Raw genomic sequence first — 22,421 nt, 5'->3', positions numbered from 1 at the left:
GTCGAAGGGAAAAAGAGCACAACACACCCTTCACGTTTTGAGACCATACATGTAGACATCTCCCCCTAATCTTTGCATCTCCCCCTGATGACTACAATCATGGGAGTTTGGATAACTTCCATAAACGATGCTACCAACATGTTCCTCGAAAGTGGAATTTAGGCAATGACTTAGTGAGCAAGTCTGCCCCATTTCCTCAGATTGAACCTAGTTAATTTTGATCTTGAGAAGAGTTTGTTGTTGCTGATTATCCTTGATGTTGTCGCTTTTGATGTAGCCTTGCTTCATTTGTTCAAAACAAGCAGCATTACCCTAAATGCTCGTAGGCTCATCTGAGGTAGACTTCAAACCACAATTGTTCGAACATGCGTAACTATAGATCCAATCCATATATATTCACGAACCACTTTGTGAAGAGCAATAATCTCTGCATTGTTCGAAGATATAGCGACTATGGTCTATTCTGTAGACCTCTAAGATATCACGGTCTTTACCTATGGTGAACACTTAACTAGTTTGGGAATGACCTATGTGTGGGTCAGAGAGACACCCAATATCAACATAATCTTCCAAAACACATGTCGTTTTGGGATGGGGATAGTGGACGCAGGCCACTGTTGGCGGCGTTCATGGTGTGTGATGGGTCTGAATCCATCATCTCTCTGTAGGGATAGAATAAGCCTATATCAATCGTACATCTCAAGTACTGAAAGATATTTTTTACACAAATCCAATGGCGTCGTGTTGGCGCAGAGCTATACCTTAGCTAACAAGTTTACTGCAAATGAGATGTCTGGTCTTGTGCATTGAGTTAAGTACAATAATGCGCCTATTGTACTTAAGTAAGGCACTCCTACCGTTAGCACATCTTTGTCATCATCCTTTGGATGAAGATGATCTTTTTTAGGATCAAGACTATGGACGATCATGGGGGTGCTTGAAGGTTTGATCTTGTCAAAATGCCTAAGCATCTATTAACACGATGCTCAAGATTTAAACCGAGACATAATCGTGTTCTCCCAAAATCCTTCATCTCAAACTCGGATTTCAACTTTTCACATGTTCAGCTGTTTCCCTTAACTCTCTAAGGGCTTCTTATGAAGATCATGTCCAACATGAACCGCGATAGAATCCGAAACTTGTTATGGAAACACGCGGGCATATCCCTTCCCAATCAAGTAGTCACTTTAGTGAGCGTTTCAACCTTATTGCAAACGCGCTCCGTGGTCTAGAGCCACTTGACTTGGGTAAATGAAGTCCACCATGAACCTTCATGCATATTCTATATCTAGATCCCCATAGAGATACGTAGTGACCATATTCGTAAGCTGCATGATCAGTTATTCGGAAACTACCAAACTGACAGGGTAGTGGAGTGCAATGACATCCATTACGAGAGAATATGTCTCATCGTAGTCTATTCCGCTCCATAAAGCGAGATTGCCATCTCTTTTTCTCATCACTCTTTCTAACGAAGACCCATTAGTCAATAGGTTTTATGTTATGAGGTGTTGGCATCACTGGCTGAAAGACCTTCATCTTCATTAGAGAATCCAACTTAACCTGAATCACATCTTTCCATTTAGGCCAAATTTCTCTACATTGGCATTCATTCATCAATGGAGCGTGGTTCGATAACATCTGACTCAACAAACTCATGCACAACTACATCATCAATTATGATGGAGTTTCTATCCCACGTCTCATGTACACTAGTGTAATTTTCATAGAGCTCTATATTCTCAGGAATAGGTTCTGACCTTTGAGGCGTCCCCCAATGATAACCATAACCCGAAAGATTCTCATGGGACGAATTTTGAGTCTTGATGAACAAAGGATTGGAATGTGCCAAAGTATCCTTCGAACCCACGGGCCTCCTACGTATCCTAGCTAGGGCCATGGACTGTAATGCCAGAGTGCCACTTTCTTTAGCGTTGGTGCCATGCCTACCTCTCTGTAGGGCGGCTCTACGTCTTCTCATAGGGACGTCTTTCCTTGCAGGCATATTTGCAGTAGATATGTGTGATCTCGTCACTTTATTAGGGATCGAGATGAGACATAGTGGGGACAGGCCATGACAATTCCTGTCATTCCTGCTGAACATCCGTGTTCTTATCTCCCCCTAACGACTGGAAGACTGTCTTATCAAAGTAACAACTTGAAAATTTAGCAGTAAGGAGATTGCCTTGCAAGGGCATTAAGTGGCAGACGATTGTTGGAGTCTCAAATCCAACGTAGTTTTGCATTCGTCTATAAGCACCTATCATAGAGCGCTGTGGCGGCGCAGTTGGCACATAAATGGCACACTCAAAGATGCGTAAGTACGATACTTGTACCCAGTCACTAGCTATAACGCAGAGGTAGATTGAGTGGCAGTGGGTCGTAGATGAATTAGCATAGCTGCATGTGATATTGCATCACCCCAAGAGGATATAAGGAGATTAGTGCGCATTACCAATGTTCGGGCTACCATCGTAGTCGTTTCCGCCAGACCATTGGGTGTGTTCATGGGAATATGATGTCCAACATCAGTCCCAATGCAATAGCCATCGAAAGTCTTTGATGTAAACTCTCTAGCATTGTTAATTCCAATTGACTGAATAAGATGATTCGGGGAGTGAGCCCGTTGTCATATGATATGTGCTAGGATTATAGCATAAGCAGCATTACAAGTGGACAATGGCATAACACGTGACCAGCGTGTTTGCATGTCAACCAACACCATGAGATATTTAAACATCCACAAGTTGGTTGAATCAGTCCACAGAATCCCCATGGATTCTATGTAAGAACAGAATGAGTATTTTCATATCATTTGCATAGGATGGTCTTAGTCCTAATTTCCATACGGAGCAGGCTTTGTAAAATGAGCGAGGGGCCTTAGAAGCAACCAATGAGGATTTTGGTTGGACCTGAGCGTCTGAAACGCTATTTGAAGCAAAGTTGGTGATTGCAGCATCACTTAGGGCGTCATCACCATGATGGGCACCATCCATGGAGTCATGGATAGAGACTGTGCCAGCCCTACGCTAGTGGTGGACTGTGGCGGCGGTCACACTTAGTCCAGGAATCAACTTTTGATTCATGCTTCGTTTCGCTCGAGAGAAAGGATGTCCATGTGAAGTCTTTAGCAGACGGATCATCATATCATGACTAGGATGACCTATCCTGCCGTGACAAAGCCAATATGTGTCTAAATTCAAGAGATCTTCTCTCATAACTTTATTGGATTTAATACCTCGAATAGTGACATAGAGTCTACTAGAGAAACACATAAACTTCTCTAAGATGCACCTTTGTTCGCAATCGTTAGAGGCATTGCAAAGGAACTAATTTCGGTTCTCTACATGCATTTTCGCATGAAATCCGTTGGCTATTCTTAGGTGCGATTTTCCCTAGGAGTGTAGAGAGTTTTTGTGACAATAATTAATGTGCCATTTGGGAACTTGGGCTATTCCATGTCCTTAAATTAATACTGATGACCCAACCATTGTAGTCACAAAGTATTATGCTCATAATCAAAATTGAGTCATAATGAAAAGAGCTCGAAATTTTATTCATATGCCAACGGAGTACATCATTGTCTCTTAACCATTAGGAGAATCTAATCCAAATGCTACCTAATGCAAAACAAAGGTAGTTGTTTAACTTCTTTCGGTAACTCCAAAATAAATATGACCAGGTGAGTAGAGAGATGTCGGTGGAGTAAAGCTCGCTTATGTACCACTTATCTCAAAACCTTCCTAGACATCATACTCATTTTGGATGAGCCTATGTGAAGAAAAACTAAACCAATGGCATTTACTACAAAGTATATGGCAATTGCCTATTACATCTCTTGGAAAAATAAAGACTTGGACAGAATTGGCGATCTATTGATCCCAGCCAGATTTGTAGTCTTCAACCCTTCACTCTAGATCATCTTCTTGATCTTCTTGTTCCACATAGTGAGCATCTCTTGCTTCACAATATGCTTTGTAGGCGGTGACAATTTCTTCACGAGCTCTATAAATGTGTGCCCAATGACCGGATACTTCACATCGAGAACATACATCTCTTTGCTCTGACTCCATTGATTGAGGCGCTTTGAAAGCGTTATTTAGATGGCTCTTAGTGTTGGTTGGCCACCAACATGGCCATTGGCATTGCCTCCCTCTCTCTTTCCACGTTAACCTCTTCGGTTTCGTGTTTGCCTATTTTGGCGGTTAACTTCCCAAGTAGAGCGATTATATGGACCAGAACGACCATAAGTATCCCTAAGATTAGGGTTTTTCTCTTGGCGCCCTCTCTTAGGGGCCCGACTATAATTGGATTCCGGAATATGCTCTATTTCCACGGATCTCAAATTATAGTTCTTCACAAAGATGTTGTCATGCTTTTCAGCGACATTCATAGCTCCAATGAGCTCATGAAATCTTGTGATCCGTCTTGCAGTAACATCAATTCGATAGTTCTTAGCAACCATCAATGCAGAGATGGGGAAGGTAGAGAGAGTCTTCTCAATCAACATAGCATCTGTGATCTCTTTACCATAGAATTCCATTAAGGATTTAATGCCAAGTGATTCCGAGTTATAGTCAACAACTGACTTGAAATCACAGAAGCGGAGGTTATGACATCTCACTTCCAGGTCAGGAAGCAAGGAGTCACGGACGTTGCCAAATCTTTCTTCGAGGGAGACCCACAACCTTTTGGGGTCTTCTTCATTCATACACTCATACTGGAGCGAATCATCCATATGACGAGTCATTAGGATGATGGCTTTCGCCTTATTTGCCTCTAAGGCTACTCTATTTGCTTCCAAAGCTTGAGCTTGCTCAATAGTTAGCACGTCCTAGCTAGGCTCGAGAATCGTATCCAGGATTCCATCGGCCTTGAGATGCTGGTGGACATCACAAACCCACCTGTGATATCCAGAGCCAGTTGTTCCCAATGGAGCAAGTCCAATTTGTTCAAGTTACTCATCCTTAAAGAGAACAAGAAAAAGGGTTAGTTTTGGAGCAGAAAAAGCTACCACGAAAACATATAAAATTTCTGAGCTAGTCACCTCCAAGAAATTAGGAATTTCTGAGCGTAATCGCTTCCAAGAAATTCAATTCCAAGAGGTATTGGATTAGATCGAAACAATGACGTAAGTGGTCGACTATAAATTCTCTACAAACTCTAAGTTTGGAGATCTCAACAAGCTCCAAGCTTGGACTGCGCACGAACCGCCACAGTTCGGATTTTGGTCTCCCTTATGAAGAAGAAAAGGGGGGTAGAACAAGGGAGGTTGCAAGTCCCCGAGAAAAATAAGAGAAATTGAATTTAAAAAAAACTCTAAAAAAGGGAATTTTTAGTAAAAAAATACCACGAAATAGGCCGCCGGAAAATTTGACTGGAAAAAGTCGCCGAAAATCTAGCCGGAAAGTTGACAGGAAACGGTCAATCGACGTTGATCGTTCTGACATGGCACTGGTGCTGACGTGGTGCTTTTGCTGACGTGGATGCTGACGGCGTGTTGATGTCAGATTGTCAGCGGCTTGGGCTGTTTTTTTTTCTCTCTCTACCGGTTTTTTTACAGAAGGTTCAGTAGGCTGTTCGCTGACTTTTAGGCCGGTTTTCACTGTTTTTCTTCCCGTTCCAGAATTCTGGGATCAAATCGCTGCTACTGAAAAATTTTGGTAGCAATTGGAGGTCTGAAATGTGGTGAACTGGTGGAGTATTTGCTGCAGGTGGTTTGGAGATTCTGGTGGCCGGTTCGGTAGGTTTCCGGCCAGTTCTGGACTCCTACTATGTAGGGCTTCAAGGTGTGGTGTGGAGGCAGAAAAGGATTCAAGGTTTTGTATTTGAATTTAGGGTTTTTGCTTCTTGAATCAGAATTTGGCTATTTGTTTCAGGGTTAAAGCTTCGTGCTGATAACGTGTTTAAGGAAAACTGAAATTGGGAGAGAATTGAGTCATCCTTTCATTGATAATAGGGGCTTCTTTATATAGAGGATTACAAGACATAGAATAAGAGTTGTACAAGGAAAGATAATCGTACAATTAATTGGATATCTATGAATGTCTCTAGAGATATCTAAACCTTATTACAACTAGGTCAAGTAACCTAGAGTTTGGGCTAGACATATATTCTGGATTTACTTGAACACCCAAGTAATTATCCACACCCATAGAAGGTGTGTTTGGAGTCTAGATTCATTTAAAGAAAGGGGGAAAAATTGTAGCTTTAAATTTGCCATGATGCTATCGCCAAACCTTCTGCCTTTGACACCACCACCTGGGTTTGGATAAGTCGTGGGAACATATGTGTAATGACGTGCAAAGAGTTGATTACTAAATTTTAAAAAATAAAATAAAAGCAAGTGGAAAAGTAGAGGAAAATGGGTAACTATATATTATACAAGGCAATGTTCAAAAGAAAGAAAATAAAAAGAGAAGGGATAATGACCACTTACCCATAGAATACCAAATACAACCCCATACACTCCACCAACTTATTTTCAACCCCAATTACCCAAAAGTTTTCTCTTTTTCTCTCAACTATTCCTTTCACTTAATGTTTATCCTATTAATACCCCTTTCTCTTGCTTTTACTATTCTTTTGCTTCCTTTTATTTTCTTTTGATGAAATGTGGTGGACCCATCCTGAATTTATTTGTCTAGATATAAGTACAGCTAAATTGCATCCTCTATTCGACGGTAAACAGTTAAATCTTAATATTCATAATTTCGATTGTTGATAGACTTGAGTTGATTGCTATCTGTAAAATTACTACTAAGGAACTGCAAAAGGAGAGAGAGAAATTGAGAAAATTAAAAACCTATAGAGATAATCTTAGTAGAGATTCTCCCAATTACTGGGATATTATCTATAGACTACAGACTAGAATCTATAGAATAGAAGAGGAGATAGATAATCTCTTAGATGTTCTGGAAGAGGAACAAAAGCCTCTTGATTATTTGAGCATTGGTTAGATCCGCATTCACTGGTATCAGAGCTTGTAAAATAGCTCAAGGAGAACCCCTCCTTAATGGGGACAATGTCAGAATTGTTATTAGAGAAAATAAATTCTCTACTGAAATCTTCTGATGAGAAATATCAGAAGTTGTTCTAGAAATATCTAGATGTCAAACTCATCTAGAAAAAATACCTGCTATAATCCACCAATTGGAAAGATTGGAAAACAAACTGGATTATATCAAAGAACTTCCAAAAACGGAAGAAGAAAAGCTGACAGTCGTCAGTAGAAAAATCAATGAACAGCAAAAAACGCTGGATTCTATGAAAAATATACTGAAGGACAAGAAAGTGCCTACAGTAAAAAAGAAAACTAATGGATTCAAACCATTAGAAAAACCAGACACAAATCGTGTTCCAAACATGATTTTTCTGGAACCATCTACTAGTCAGACTAGTATCCGGTATGAAAACCCGGAAAAGAGAGAAATGAAGATGTTAAGCATCTTTGGAAAGAAGAAAGGAGTACAACTCCTAAATGCTGAAGAGTTCGAATTCAACGAAATCGAACAAGAAGTAAAAAATTCCTCAATCCCAAAATTAGATTTCAAACAGATCTACAAAAGAGGAAAGTTTGATTTAATGGATAGCCATTATTTTAAACTACTGGAAATTACAACCCCCGCTACAGCAGGTGGAGAAACTGATCTTCTACTAATCACTCCAGCAGAAGTAGCCAGAGCTCAAGCAAAGAAGTATCAATTTATGCATATTGGAGCAGTCCAAGTAGGCATAAATCTGCTTGCTTGTGAAGGAATAAACTGTTCAGTCCTATGTGTTCTACAGGACAACAGGTTAACAGACTTCCAAGCTAGTTTGTTGGGAACACTCGAAGCGTCCTTATGCGACCAAGTGGCGTATTTCAACTGCTTCCCCAACTTCACCACCAGCTTGAAAGATGCAGCTCATTGTCTACGACTGAGAGTCAAGACAGATGGCATATCCATGAAAGAAGATATGCAAGAACTTGCAATAGTGTATAGAATATACTATAAATTGATGAGTACTACAGTAGCCCCTAAGACAAGGATAACAAATATCCCAGGTCTCACTACTGGATTCCTCACCAACCAGAAGAACCATTCACAGCAGATCCACAAGGTTACTTGGAATGAAGTAACATTTCCTCCTGAATGGAAATTATCCGGTCCAAAAAAGCAACCGGAAAGAGCAAAAGCAAAAATCTACGAGAGTAGAAGAACTGGAGAAATCAGCCTCAACTTTGACAATCACAGGAAAAGTGATGTCTGTCCTGAAAGCCTCAGGATAAGCAGCAGTCTTCTGAGAAGAAGCTACAGCACCAGAGAAGCTAGTGTTAGTGGTACAAAACCCACTATTGAAGAGCCAATATCAGAAGAAGATCTGGAAGATGATCTTTGTAGACCAGTCCATATGCTCAGAGCTGAGAGGCTCTATGATCTCTATGAAGAAGCTGAGAATTGTGAAAATCCTGAACGATTAGAAAAACTAATCGAGGAAATGAAAGAATTCAAAATCAGAAAGACGAGAAAAGTCTTTCCTTATCAAGATATTGAAATGGAAGAAGGAGAAAACTCCAGAACTTTCATTAGCAGAGAAAAAGGAAAAGTAAAACTCCCATTACAAAAAGCCCCCACGGGTAAAAAAGGAGAAAGAAATTCCCAAAGATTTGTCCCAGAGGACAATCTGCCTAGAGTTCCTATCATGAACTATGGCATCTGGTTAAATCTAGACAAGAGTCTAGACAAAAGAAAAACCATTGACCAATGGGTAGATAGCCTGATGATGGCGTCTGCACTTACCCTTGGTAAATTTGAAGCACCAGATTTGCAGGTGTACTATGAAACTACCCTTACTGGAGTAGCAAAAAAGTACTACCTATCCTTCAAAGAAACTGCCAGAGCAAGAGACTGGCTTGAAGAAATCAAAAATTCAAAGTCTCCGTATGATTTTGCAGTACCACTGTATGATCAGTTCTGTGGAGATCTTTCAAATCTGAGTGAGAAAGCCAAAGAAACAGCAAAGTCGAATATCTATGCTCTCAAAATCTGTGACATGAGATATTTCGAAGAATACCTGAATGAGTTTCAGGAATATTACTGTACAATTGGTGAACTAGAGAATACTGATCTAGTTAATCTGTTGCACAGAAAACTCCCTGAACCATGGAGAACAGCTGTGAGAGAAAGCATAGCTGAAAAACCAATTGAAAGATTTTCAGTTGGAGGAATTGCCGACAGAATCCGGCAATTACTGAAAGAGCAATGCAAAGCCAATCTTAGAGCTAAGATGGCCAAGAAACAACTCAAAGGAGTTGAAAATTTCTGTTATGGAATATTAGATATGCCCACGAACTGGGGATGTCATGAATCCAAATTCCACAGAAAAAAGAAAGAAAAATATTACTCTAAAAGATTCAAAAGAGTAATCAAAAAAGGGATTGGAAATTCAAGAAAAGTTCCAATTACAAGAAACAAAAGGATGAAGATCCTAAAAAGAAATTCTTCAAGAAAAAGAAGAATACTCATCAGCATAAACAACCAAGCAAGAAAGCTTGCAGATGTTGGTTATGTAAAGCTGAAGGGCACTATGCCAACGAATGCCCTGAAAGGGGTAAAAAATCTACTAAAGCTCTCTTTGAAGAATATGAGCAAATATTAGAGGTAGCAAACATGAAAGGCTACGAAATAGCCTATTCTGATGATGAAGATGATGACAGGTCAGTCTACTCTGCCTGGTCTGAAGAAGAAATTTCATTAGAAGAGTCTGAGATCGATTCTGAAGTAGAGTACTTCGAATCCAGACAAATGAATGTTTTAAGAATCAAAAATTGGGAAGAAAGCAAGACAGAAGCATTAATGTCTTCTTATCAGGTGAATCCTGGTACATTCGTTTGTGACTACTGCTTATGTCACGAAAAGAATGGTCTCCCTATGTTCTGTGAAGAGTCTAAGAAGACTTATCACAAAGAATGCTTCATAGCTGAAGCAAGAAGAAAAACCAAGAATGGCCTGGTCAGCCAATTGGTTGAACAAGAATATGAAGAATATTTCTCTGAACAAAAAGAGAAAGAAGAAGAAAAAGAGGTAGAAACTCTGTTCCAAAAAATTATGGAACCTTCTCCCCCTTCCTTGAAAAAGGAAGAAATCATCGATGAAAAAGAAAATTTTGAACTGGTTGAGATACCAGAAAATGTAGAACTAGTGAAACCACCAGAAACTGTTCATCTCTTAGAACGACAAGAGGCTACTGAAACATGGGATCTACTTGGCCAACCATCAGGCAAGTTTGATTATAAAGTCAGATATGACCCTTCGTCATGGTTCAGTAACCCAGACATCAAAGAGATAATTCCTACAGACTGGGATGATACAAAACCTTCTAGTTTTGATCAATCACCCACTCATGAAATGGTTTCGGAAGAATGCAAACCATTCATTCCAAAAGAACAAGCCCAAGAAAATGAGCTTCATCAATCGAAAGTAGTCTCTACAAGTAGATACAGCAACTTCATAGAGATTGGACTCAAATTCCCTGATTACAGAAAATATCATCTACATGCCTTTGTAGATAATGGATCAGGTTTTACAGTTGCAAAAAGATTTGCAATTCCAGATGAACTCTAGAGAGAAGATAAGAAAAAATCTGCTACTGGTGTTACATTTGATGGAAGCCATCTCACCATGAAAAAAGTAGCAAAAAAGGTTCATATCACCATTGGTGGAGGAACATTTATCATCCAGAATGTTTGGCAATCTGAAGGCCAAGGATCTGATTTCTTGTTGGGAAATGATTTTATTCTCCAACAACGATTCATTCAGGATGAAGAAGCAATAGGCTTCAGGAAAGGAGAACGGGTGTTCTGGGCAGACCGCCTCACACAAGCCAGAACTGTGGTTGGTCCCGGTTTTACTACTCAATATCAGAGATCGCAACAGAATAGTGGTGATCTTACTCCCTACAAACCAAAATTCGAACCCATACTCCAAATCAAGCAACAAGAAGAATTACTTGTTGAAGAATCTTCTGAAGAAGAAGAAACTAGTGAAGATGAAGAAGCTAGTTTCATCCATGAGCATAACCTCAAGCACTTTCAGAACAAGCTTGAGTCTCAGCAAAATCCCACTCTTGAAAAAATCAAGAAAATACTAGAGCAAAATGTGGATACAAATCCTCAGAAGTTTTGGGAAAAAGACCCAGTGGTCTGTGAATTGAAATTGCATGACATGAATGCTATCTGCCATGTCAAAGCCATTCCTCAATATAAAGAGGAAGATCAAAAAGAATTCAGAAAAGATATTGAAGATCTCCTGAACAAGAGATTAATTCAACCTTCCACTAGCCCTCATCATGCTCCAGCATTCTACGTGAGAAATCATGCAGAAAACCTACGAGGAAAAGCTAGAATGGTTATTGACTACAGAGATGTCAATAAAAAGACTGTCAAAGACGGTTATCAAATTGCTCAAGTAAGAGTATTGATTAACCAGCTCAGAGGAGCTAAAGTCTTTTCGAAATTCGATGCAAAGTCGGGTTTTTGGCAAGTCAAGATGCATCCTGAGAGCATTCCTCTCACTACATTTGGAACACCACAAGGCCATTATGAATGGTTAGTAATGCCTTTTGGTCTAAAGCAAGCTCCCTCAATCTTCCAAAGAAAGATGGACAACATCTTCAAGCATGTGGCGGAGTTCTGTGTCGTCTACATAGATGACATCCTGGTCTTCTCCAAAACCAGAGAAGAACACATGAGACACCTCCACGAGGTAGTAAAGCTGATAGTTCAGCATGGAATTATCCTAGGAGAAAAGAAAATCTTCTTTATCCTCGATGAAGTGGATTTCCTAGGAATAAACATCAAGAATGGGGTCATAAAACTCCAACCTCATATTCTTGAAAAGATCTGGAAGTTCCCAGACAAAATTCCTGATGCTAAGAGTCTAGAGAGATTCCTTGGTGTCATAAATTATGCGAGAGATTTCATCCCTAAAATCTCAAGGTTAACAGCGATGTTATCTCCTAAGACAAGTTCCAAAAGAAAATGGAACTTCACAGAAGATGATGAAAAAATCGTGAAGCAGATAAAAAATCTCTGCAAGAACCTCCCTCCTCTGCAACAACCAGAAGAGAATGATGAAATTATCCTCCAGACAGATGCGAGCGATAATTATTGGTCCGGTGTGGTTCTGGCAAAAACGCCTGGAACTAACATTGAAAAGATCTGTAAATTTTGTAGTGGCAAGTTTAGCCCTGCAGAACTGAATTATCCCACAGGGGAAAAAGAAATTTTGGCTGTTAAAAAAATGATTTTAAATTCTCCAGCTTTTCTTGGAAAACCCTTTACTGTCCGCACCGATTGTGCCAGAGTAAAGAATTTCAAAAATTTCAAACTTGATAAAGCTGCTGATAGAGGAAGACTAGCAAACTGGCAATTATTTCTTAACCAATATGATTATAATGTTGAATTAATTGCAAGAAACAAGAATTATCTTCCAGACGCATTGACCAGGGAAATGGCAATGTTCAGCCAAAGAGAAGACGACAAAGGTCGTAATCCCAGAAGCAGAAGAACTGGGAAAGAACAGGAACCTCAAGAAGATCCTATGGAAACCAAAGAAAAGGTTCTTAAAAGGTTTCTGCTAAGTCCTAAAGGATTAGCCTCAACTGATCAATCCCAGGGTAAAGGATTGGCTAGCCCGTCTCAAACAGCAGACGGTAAAGGCTCATCAAGACCGTTGATGGCTGCTGCTTTGCCAAAAAGCAGACCAACTCCAACTGGAGTCATAAATGTTTTTAATTATGAATTAAAAACTTTTGACACTCATGTGTTCAGAACTGGCAGGAGACTTGCTTATCACCAGAAGGCAATCCTAGATAATCTCTTATTTGCCTTTCAAGAAAGAAGCAGTGGTCTAATGTTCCCGGCACTCTTTGCACTAGCTGAAGAACTATATGAGAATGCCAAACCACAATTTGAAGAAAGTCATATACAGCAGAGTGCTGTAAGAAAAGAAAAAATTTTCTTCCTTGAAAGTCCAGAAAGTGCTAGGGTTCCTGTCATGGCACTTAATGAATCAGACTGGCATGAATTCCATAGTCTGATAGGAAGACATAATCCAGAAGACCTGGTTCCTCCAACTCTCTTTATTGTTTCAGGTCCTTATGTTGGAAGATACCTGGTTAATGTTTAGAGTGAACATCCTCAAGAACACAAGCTTTGGCTTGTTGAAAATGGTTTTGTCCATAATCTGTGGACTAAAACAAATGATGATCTAAAAGGTTTGCCGCCTATCATTGTCAACACAGTCAAAAATGTAAGAAAGAATGACTGTATGCTTCGACTGAAGTTCAGATCCACTCCTCCTGAATGGATCCAGAAGGCAAACGGTGAAGTTGAATATATTCCTCCTTATCATTATGTAAGAATAATTCAAAGGAAATATCTTCAACCAGCCTGTGTAGGGTACAATGGCCAACCAAACTCAAGCATCCCATGGATGAAGGCCACGACTCTAGAATATATCAAAAAGATCATCTCTGAAGATACCTACAATACCTTCCTGGCAGCAGGGTAGAAAATTATCATCACTGCTTACGATCATCCTGACGTAGTCAGCAGTGACTTATTCCTATCTCTTACCAGAAAGGAGATAGATTCGACACTGGCATGCTTACAATGGGTGGAAAAGCTTGAAACTGACAACCACTACAAGATGTATGTTGATACAGATGTCAAAGACAATGCAACAACAGCAAGGATGGCCCAGGCAGATAACGACTCGTTTGTCCTTGGTCACAATTCAGAAACCGACGAGAACATGTGAAGCAACAGGTGTATAAAACACCGAAAGTTCTTTTGGACTCTTCCCAAAAGTGACTTTTGCTTTTCAAAAAGCAGGTGAAAAACATTTCACCTAAGAGTAACTGCTTTTCCCCGGCCGACCTCCACCAGCAGAAGCACTAAGGAAACCAGGAAATCACGGAGTCGTTCTGTACATTTTATGTTTTTGAATTGTAGTTTGAGTTCCGCTCCCTATATAAGGAGCTTTAGCTTCTCTTAGAAGGCATTCGAAAATTTCGATATCAGTTCAGATTAGTTCTAGTAGCAGAGTGATTTTCCTTCCTGCCTGTGTGAAGAAGTGTGCTTTCATTTCAAGTAAGTACTGTAATCATTCTTATGGATAGTTTACCTGAGAATGAGGCTCTGAAATTTTAGCTTTGTAATCATGTTTATATAAATAATTTCAGTGTGTTCACCCACTTCATCAGTTTTTAAGTTAGCAAGTCAAGTTTTCTGTTATGTTCTTACCTTTAATCATGTTCAGCCAGTATCTTATACTTTCTTTAAGTTCAGAATTCCTGGGTTTTTAGAAAAAACTTGCCACAGCTTAGGATAGAAACAAGCAGCAGTGATTCCGCCTGTTAAAGTAACCGTTAGGCAGGAGGCCGTTAGGTGAAAAACTTGGGCATGTTGAAGGCTAGTTTTGTTTTTCTCAGAAGTTGGAACAGGATTTTCTAAGAAAAAATGAGTTTTGGACCCAAAAGTCAGCATAGGATACACTAGGCACTATTTAGAAAGGACTACCCTTATGAGTCTTTTCACCTAAAAGTTGTGTAAATGGGCAAAATACAAGGATGTTGGATTGATTGGGCAAAATACCATGAGTTTTTGGGCAAACGGGCACAACCCCAAAAGAGAATACAAGGTATACATCATGGACCAGTAGCAGGAAGGGGACGCCACATATAAAATGCAATAGAAATATTCGTTGATGCCCATCCCAATTAGAAGTGCTTTTTCTTCCTATCTCTCGTAGCTTTTCGTTTGTTTTGTATTGGTATATTCTTGAGCTGCTGAAAATTCGAAAAGTAATATATCCCCTGCCACAAGCAACCTTAGATTTACTTGGTCAATGATTTAGGCAGTGGCGGAACCAGGATACAAAAGTGGGGTGGGCTAATCTAAGGTTGCTTATAAGATTTTTTCTTTTTTTTAGTCAATAATGTTTCTAAAATTTTAAGACACTAAGAATTAAACAAGGAATTTACTAAAATTCTATAAAGAAACACTTATAGAAAATTTACAAAAGAATGAAAGAAAATAGTAACCAAGAAGAAGGAAGGGAGAAAAAAAATAGGGTAAAGAACAATAGAAACAAGAGAAGAAGGTATTGTAAGCAAAGAAGAAATGGAGAAGAAAATGGGTGAGAAAAAAAAAACCAGAAAAGAGGCAGAGAGTACAAAAAATTGGGCAAGTGGGGGGATCGAACTTGCCATAGGAAAGTGAAATATACAGCAACTAAGCCAACTAGGAGTCGTCAACGGGCCGGGCCCTGCCCATTCATAGCGGGCTTAAGCCGGGCCGGGCCGGGCCTTGCTATATTTTTAAATAATTGCGGGCGGGGCCGGGCCGGGCTTTATTAAAAATCAAAGGATCCAAGCCCGTCCATATAAAGCTGGTCTTGCGGGCTTTTTCGGGCCCCACCGGGCTTGGCCTTGCGGGCTTTATTTATAAATAAATATTTAAAGACACAAGTTTTTTTTTTTAATCAAGCTTTGGAAATTCAATGGATAATGATCAAATACAACCAAAGATAAAATATCTATATAACTATATTGTACCCAAAAAAATCTATATTTATATATAGATACTAATTTATTAATAAATAAATTTTTAAAGACACTAATTTTTTATAAATCTATATTTATACATCATACACTCCAAAGAGCTACATATTCAAAGAAAATGAGAAACCGACCGTTGGATGAGTTTATTACAATAAATTATGAGTGTGGTAAAAAATTTAGCCAATTTTACCATATTTTCGAATCCGATCGGATTGGTCAACCGTAGTCACTTATATGTTTTATTGGTTGACCAATGGTGTGCCAACCGCGAAACGTGCTTATTTTTTCACATCACATTTGTATATATTCCATCAATGGATGTGCGTGGACATAAGATAAAAAAAATTAATTTTAATTACAAACACATTGGACTATACCAATTTTATTCCTAAAGTTATATGACTTATACATTGCATTTAAATTGTTTAGGTTCATTCTAAAGCAACCATGAAGTGGAAAATGAATTAGGAGAAACCAACCGCTTGATAGAGAGATTGTAATGTTTTATGGTGGTTGTAGAAGATCTAGCCAATTTGGTTCTCGTTTCGAATTCGATCAACTAGGTCAAACGTAGTTACTCTTATAAACCTATATTTATATATCATACACTCCAAAGAGCAACCCCTATCAATTCAAAGAAAATGAAAAAACCAACCGTTGGATGAGTTTATTACAATAAATTATGAGTGGTAAAAAAATTAGCCAATTTCACCATATTTTCGAATCCGATCGGATTGGTCAACCGTAGACATTGATATGTTTTATTGGTTGACCGATGCCATGACAACCGCGAAACATGCTTATTTTTTCACATCACGTTTGTATATATTCCATCAATGGATGTGCGTGGACATAAGATAAAAAAAATTAATTTTAATTACAAACACATTGGTCTATACCAATTTTATTTCTAAAATTGTATGACTTATACATTGCATTTAAATTGTTTAGGTTCATTCTAAAGCAACCATGAAGTGGAAAATGAATTCGGAGAAACCAACCGCTCAATGGAGAGATTGTAATGTTTTATGGTGGTTGTAGAAAATCCAGCCAATTTGGTTCTCGTTTCGAATTCGATCAACTAGGTCAAACGTAGTTACTCTTATAAACCTATATTTATATATCATACACTCCAAAGAGCAACCCCTATCAATTCAAAGAAAATGGAAAAACCGACCATTGGATGAGTTTATTACAATAAATTATGAGTGTGGTAAAAAATTTAGCCAATTTCACCATATTTTCGAATCCGATCGGATTGGTCAACCGTAGACACTTATATGTTTTATTGGTTGACCGATGCCATGACAACCGCGAAACGTGCTTATTTTTTCACATCACGTTTGTATATATTTCATCAATGGATGTGAGTGGACATAAGATAAGCAAAATTAATTTTTATTACAAATACATTGGTCTATACCAATTTTATTCCTAAAGTTGTATGACTTATACATTGCATTTAAATTGTTTAGGTTCATTCTAAAGCAACCATGAAGTGGAAAATGAATTCGGAGAAACCAACCGCTCGATGGAGAGATTGTAATGTTTTATGGTGGTTGTAGAAAATCTAGCCAATTTGGTTATTGTTTCGAATTCGATCAACTAGGTCAAACGTAGTTACTCTTATAAACCTATATTTATATATCATACACTCCAAAGAGCAACCCCTATCAATTCAAAGAAAATGGAAAAACCGACCGTTGGATGAGATTATTACAATAAATTATGAGTGTGGTAAAAAATTTAGCCAATTTCACTATATTTTCGAATCCGATCGGATTGGTCAACTGATATGTAGAATATATATATATATATGCACATTAGCACATATTTTATATAGAAGTATAAGAATTTCCACACACACACACACACACACACACACACATATATATATATATATATATAAACACACACACAAATATATATCTATATGTGTGTGTGTGTATATTTATATTTATAAACACACACACACACACACACACACACATATATATATATAAACACACACACAAATATATATCTATATGTGTATATATATTATATATATCTATATATATATATTTATAAACACACACACATATCTACATATATATATATATATATATATATATATATATATAAACACACACACACACACACACACATATATATATATATATCTATATCTATATCTATATATTTATATATATGTGTGTTATATATATATATATATATATATATATAAAACACACAAATATATATCTCAACATACAGCCTGTTATTATCTAATTATTACAAAACTAATGCTTTATAAGACACGCTTATTCCAGAACTAATACTCCCCAGATCTATGCCTGAATTTCTATTTCATAATTGAAGCTGCATCAAAAACACACTTATAGTTATATATAAGTATACAATACAGGTTGTTCTTATATAGGTACAACAATGGTTTTGATAGGGAGGTGATATAAGCAGAGGCTAATTCCCAACTAATAACTGGTTCAAATTGTAGGAAGGCTATTTTAAAGTTCAGGGCTTCAAAAGAAATACTCTTCCAAAAACTTGAAAAACGTGATGCTCCTACTAGGCTAAACAACACATAAGATCAACAAATAAGAGTTTAATTGAAAATGATCATGGAAGTTACTAATGAAAGGGAAAGAGCTGAAGAGTAGGAGATCATTGGGAAATGGGGTTTTGGGAAAAACTTGGCATGCATTCTGCCCAATCCCTCATACCTATAATTTGCTCAAACAAAACAGGAAGAATAACACGAAGAAAATGACTTGTATTGGATCTGTCTGGAATCAATTTCCTCTCGGTGCAACAAATTTCGCTGAATAAATTCACAGAATTCCCAAATCTAAAATTCGAATCAAATGTACACTTGAACACTAGAAAAAGTTACAAAATTTGCTGGAAATGGAAAAACTCTGTTACATGAAAGAAGCCACTCACCTATTTATAAGATGAAAAATCAAACCCACAAATGAAACGATCTGTTGTTGAAATTCCCAAATCAAAAGCACACAATGAAAACCAAATTAATCGGCAAAAAGAAATTAAAATTGAAATCTCAAAAACAAAATGTACCAGGAGAACCATGATTGATGAACTTACTGAGATTTGAATGGCGTGGTGATTAGTCACCGTTTGAGCGCTCTCAACCATGAGACATGGCAGAACAGACTGAACTCTGAGAGTAAGATGAGTCGGCGAGATCTGTCGCGCAGTAGGATATCACAGAGAGAAATGGATAAGAGTGTAATTTTTTCAAAGAGACGCTGAGCTGGTATTTTTCCCATAAGTTACTCTTCATTGGCTTCTGCAGTTCTGCTTATGGCGCTCTAAAAAAGCCTCGACTGAATAGAAAAGCAAGCCTCGACTGCCTAGGTCGTGATGTCTCATCCTCGCTAGGTCCTGATGTCTCGTCCTGGCTAGGTCCTGATATCTCATCCGGGGTAAATCGTTTTAGTCCACTCAGGCCTTGTCGAGATGAAAAGTCCAGGTATTGCAATTCATCTATCGAGGATGGTACTTCACTTATGGCTGTGCCACTTATAACAAGAGTTTTCAAAGAATCCATTTTTCCTATATGCTTGCTCAATTTCTCAAATTTCGAACAGCCAGAGAGAACAAGAGTCCTAACGGAACGCAACATATAAAAATCCTCCGGAAGGTCCTTGAGCTTAGTGCAGCCTTTAAGATTTAGCAAGGCAAGTTGAGAAAGACGTCCAAGGGACCTGTCAATCTTTTGCAAATTCACACAGTCTTTAAGGATCAAATACTGTAGATTTGGGAGTTGTGAAAAGTCTGGTGATTTTGTTAGGTACTGTGAATGACTGAGATTAAGTATCTCCAAGTTCCAAAGCCGCTGTTAGACAACACCAAAAGAAGAACGAGGAAAAAAATCAAAAATCCACAAAGAAGAAACGCAGAGCGTGATGTAACGTATTAAACCAGAGGGAAGATGTTTGAAAGTTTCTTAATATACCCTGAAATGCTCCCAAACTCGTACGGGACAGCTGTACCGCAGGTCCATAGAAACCAGGTAACTTGCATTCCGAAACTCATCTCGAGTGATCAGAGAGGATCCTCGCAAGCAGAGCCATCTTAACTTTTTGGGAAGCTTGTTGGAGTCTCCAGCGAGTCGTACATACTTGAGTTGGAGCAATTTCAGTCCCCTCATGTTTCTAAATGCTTCTGTACTGATCAAATTCCTGTTGTTATATCCTTGCAAATTTAGAGCGAGTCCTTCAGTCTCTTCAGTTCCCTGTTAACAGAAGGCACTAAATTAAAAAAAAAAAAAAGGATTATTCACATGTGAGAATATGATTTATCAACAGGCGTGCGGAAGAGTCATGAGTGCATTTTAACTTCCTTACTTCCACAATGGTATGACTGGATTACGGACAATAGAATATGAAATTAATGAAGCAGTACTATTAGAATTAGAGATAGGATGGCTTTGCGTAATTGAGCACTACTTCTTCACTATTAGTATTAGAGATAGGAATAGGATGCCTATGCTTGTCTTGATTGGGCTGGGAGTACTTACAGATTCAGTTCTCAAAACATCCATTACATCTTCTTGACGCCACAATCTACTACGTCTTTCAGGGTAGTTCGGGGATTCTTCACGAACAATTTCTCTGCCCATGTCTCGAAGCAAATCATGCATCATTACCTTGTCTTTTTCATTGACAGTTACAAGGCAACGTTCAGAGAGGACACTGATTTCTATTTCTGGAGAAAAACCACAGCCCTCAAGTATTTTTATGACATGGTTTTTGTCCATTCCAATGAAGAAACAACATATGTGGAGGAATATGTGCCTCTGCCTCTCCTCAAGTGCATCAAAGCTTATTCTGAGCTTTGACTGAATTTTGCCATCAGGAAATTTTTCCAATTTCTTCAGTGTGCTATTCCAATCTCCTATGCTCCTTCCAAAGAGGAAAGACCCTAAAATTTCAAGAGCCAGTGGTAAACCTCCACAGTAAGTAACCACTCTTCTTGAGAGTTCGATATAGTCTTCATTAGGAGAAATATTTTGAAAGGCATGCCAACTGAAGAGCTCAAGAGCTTCTTCTTCATTCATTTCTTGAGTTAGATGTATTGTATCCACTTTCAGCAGCTCTAGCAAATGTCGATCTCTTGTTGTTATAATTATTCTACTTCCCGGACCAAAGGAATCACGCCTTATTGCCAATGCATGCAATTGGTCCTCATGATCTACATCATCAGCAATGGCAAGTACCTTTTTGCCTCCAAGTCGTTCTCTTATCACATTGATGCCTCTGGAAACATCACCTACCACTATCTTGGCTGGTTTTAAGAGATCAGAAAGAAGTCTTTCTTGCAAAGCAATCTTGCCACTTGAGTCCTTTGCTGTTTCCCTAACATCTGCTAGGAAACTTCTACTGTCAAAGTCATGATAAAATTTGTTATAGATGGCTTTGGCAACTGTTGTTTTCCCAATTCCACCCATACCCCAAATTCCAACCATGCGAACATCATTATCTAATCCAACACCTAAACACTTACTAATATCTTCAACACGAGACTCTATTCCAACTGGGTAGAGAGCTAAATTCAAGTATGGGGTGGTCAGCTGTCTGCATATCTCGTCAACAATGCTATTGATAAACTCTGCTTCATGCCTGTCAATTAGATTCAGAAGCAGAACTAAGAAGCACAAAGAAATCACCACATTGACTAAAGTTTAAAGCAGAAAAGAAGGACCAAACTGAAACGATAGGAAGTAGAATATATATTAAAAAAAAAAAAAGGAAAAAAGAAGAGTATTACCTATCAGCAATATCGAAGCCAGCCAAATCCGCCACTCCTCCAAGAGCAGCTCTCCACCTAGCTATCTTATCTCTACCTTGATGTACTCTGGCTTCATGTTTCTCAAACGCATGAGCAAAGATACCGGTCTGGTTTCTGACATGTGAAGGATCGACATGATAGAATATTGGGAAAACCCGTTGCCTTTGTGTTTTTCTACACTCCATGATGTGTACCAGCTCCTGGAGACACCAACTCGAATCCGCGTAATTTTCTGAGAAGACGATGAGAGAGATCCTACACCCTTGGATTATCCGCACCAATTCCGTTGCTATGTCTTCTCCCCTTCTTAGACCCTCGGCATCCCTAAACGTGCTGACTCCCGCACGAACTAGTGCCGCGTAGAGGTGGTCCGTGAAGGTCCTTCGTGTGTCTTCACCTCTGAAGCTCAAGAACAGATCGTAGGACAGCCATGGGGATGGCGGCGGCGGCGGCAGTGGCGGCAGTGGCGGCAGCGGAGGCAGCGGCGGCAGCGGCGGCAGCGGAGGCAGTGGCGGCAGTGGCGGCGGCGGAGGCGGCGATGAGGATGATGACGATGGCTTCATTGGAGTGATTGAAGGGCTATGGAATGCAGTGGTTCAGATCTGAGAAATGAGTCAAATGACAAACAATAGTGAGATAAACAGGTAAGAAAGCCAAGGTCAAGGTCAAGTCGAGTTTGATTTTTGATCCACAGTTGGCGGCTACAATTTTCTTTGCGTTTCTTTGCTTTTCTGTTCTTTTCTCTTTTACTCTTATATTCTACTACTTTTCTTTTCTCCTGTTCTTGTTCGATCATGGCCCCATATTAGTTTCCGCGAACAGACCTTTTGTTTTCCACGAACCCTTCTGTTTCGATCCGGGAACTATTATTCTTGGTCAATTCTTTAGACATATAAGAAGCATAGAGATTTAACGGTTTTTACCACTAAAATGATAGTTTTCCATGACTTTTGATTTGCCGTAATGTAATTGAAAAGTGAGTCTTCTAAACCATTGAT

The 22,421-nt window shown here is 38.8% G+C and overlaps 1 protein-coding gene across 2 annotated transcripts; it reads right to left on the bottom strand.

Annotated features, from left to right (window-relative positions):
* Window positions 1-18,356: 18,356 nt before the first annotated feature.
* On the bottom strand, window positions 18,357-22,177 carry LOC112179131 (disease resistance protein RUN1-like). Of its 2 annotated transcripts, XR_005804264.1 has the most exons (5): window positions 21,403-22,177; window positions 20,153-21,254; window positions 19,589-19,867; window positions 18,715-19,468; window positions 18,358-18,593 (listed from the first exon to the last, which is right to left on the bottom strand). XR_005804264.1 is itself a non-coding variant. In XM_024317462.2 (4 exons), the coding sequence occupies exons 1-4, from the start codon at window positions 21,984-21,986 to the stop codon at window positions 18,932-18,934; spliced, it is 2,502 nt and encodes an 833-aa protein (XP_024173230.1). In that variant the 5' UTR covers window positions 21,987-22,177; the 3' UTR covers window positions 18,357-18,931. The 2 variants fall into 2 exon arrangements, 1 of the variants encoding a protein (XP_024173230.1); XM_024317462.2 differs by having other exon boundaries at window positions 18,357-19,468.
* Between the last annotated feature and the right edge of the window lie 244 nt (window positions 22,178-22,421).

The sequence above is a fragment of the Rosa chinensis genome, chromosome 7 (assembly GCF_002994745.2).
Source record: "Rosa chinensis cultivar Old Blush chromosome 7, RchiOBHm-V2, whole genome shotgun sequence".
NCBI lineage: Eukaryota > Viridiplantae > Streptophyta > Magnoliopsida > Rosales > Rosaceae > Rosa > Rosa chinensis.
This window is presented reverse-complemented; position numbering and strand designations above follow the sequence as displayed.

What these genes read in the sequence shown, in the direction of transcription:
- LOC112179131 (XM_024317462.2), bottom strand. Translation starts at nt 21,986, where the DNA reads ATGAAGCCATCGTCATCATCCTCATCGCCGCCTCCGCCGCCGCCACTG. An exon ending in ATGTTTTGAGAACTGAATCT is followed by an intron (nt 19,868 to 20,152) that starts GTAAGTACTCCC and finishes TTCTGTTAACAG; the next exon opens with GGAACTGAAGAGACTGAAGG. An exon ending in GAGTTTGGGAGCATTTCAGG is followed by an intron (nt 19,469 to 19,588) that starts GTATATTAAGAA and finishes GTTGTCTAACAG; the next exon opens with CGGCTTTGGAACTTGGAGAT.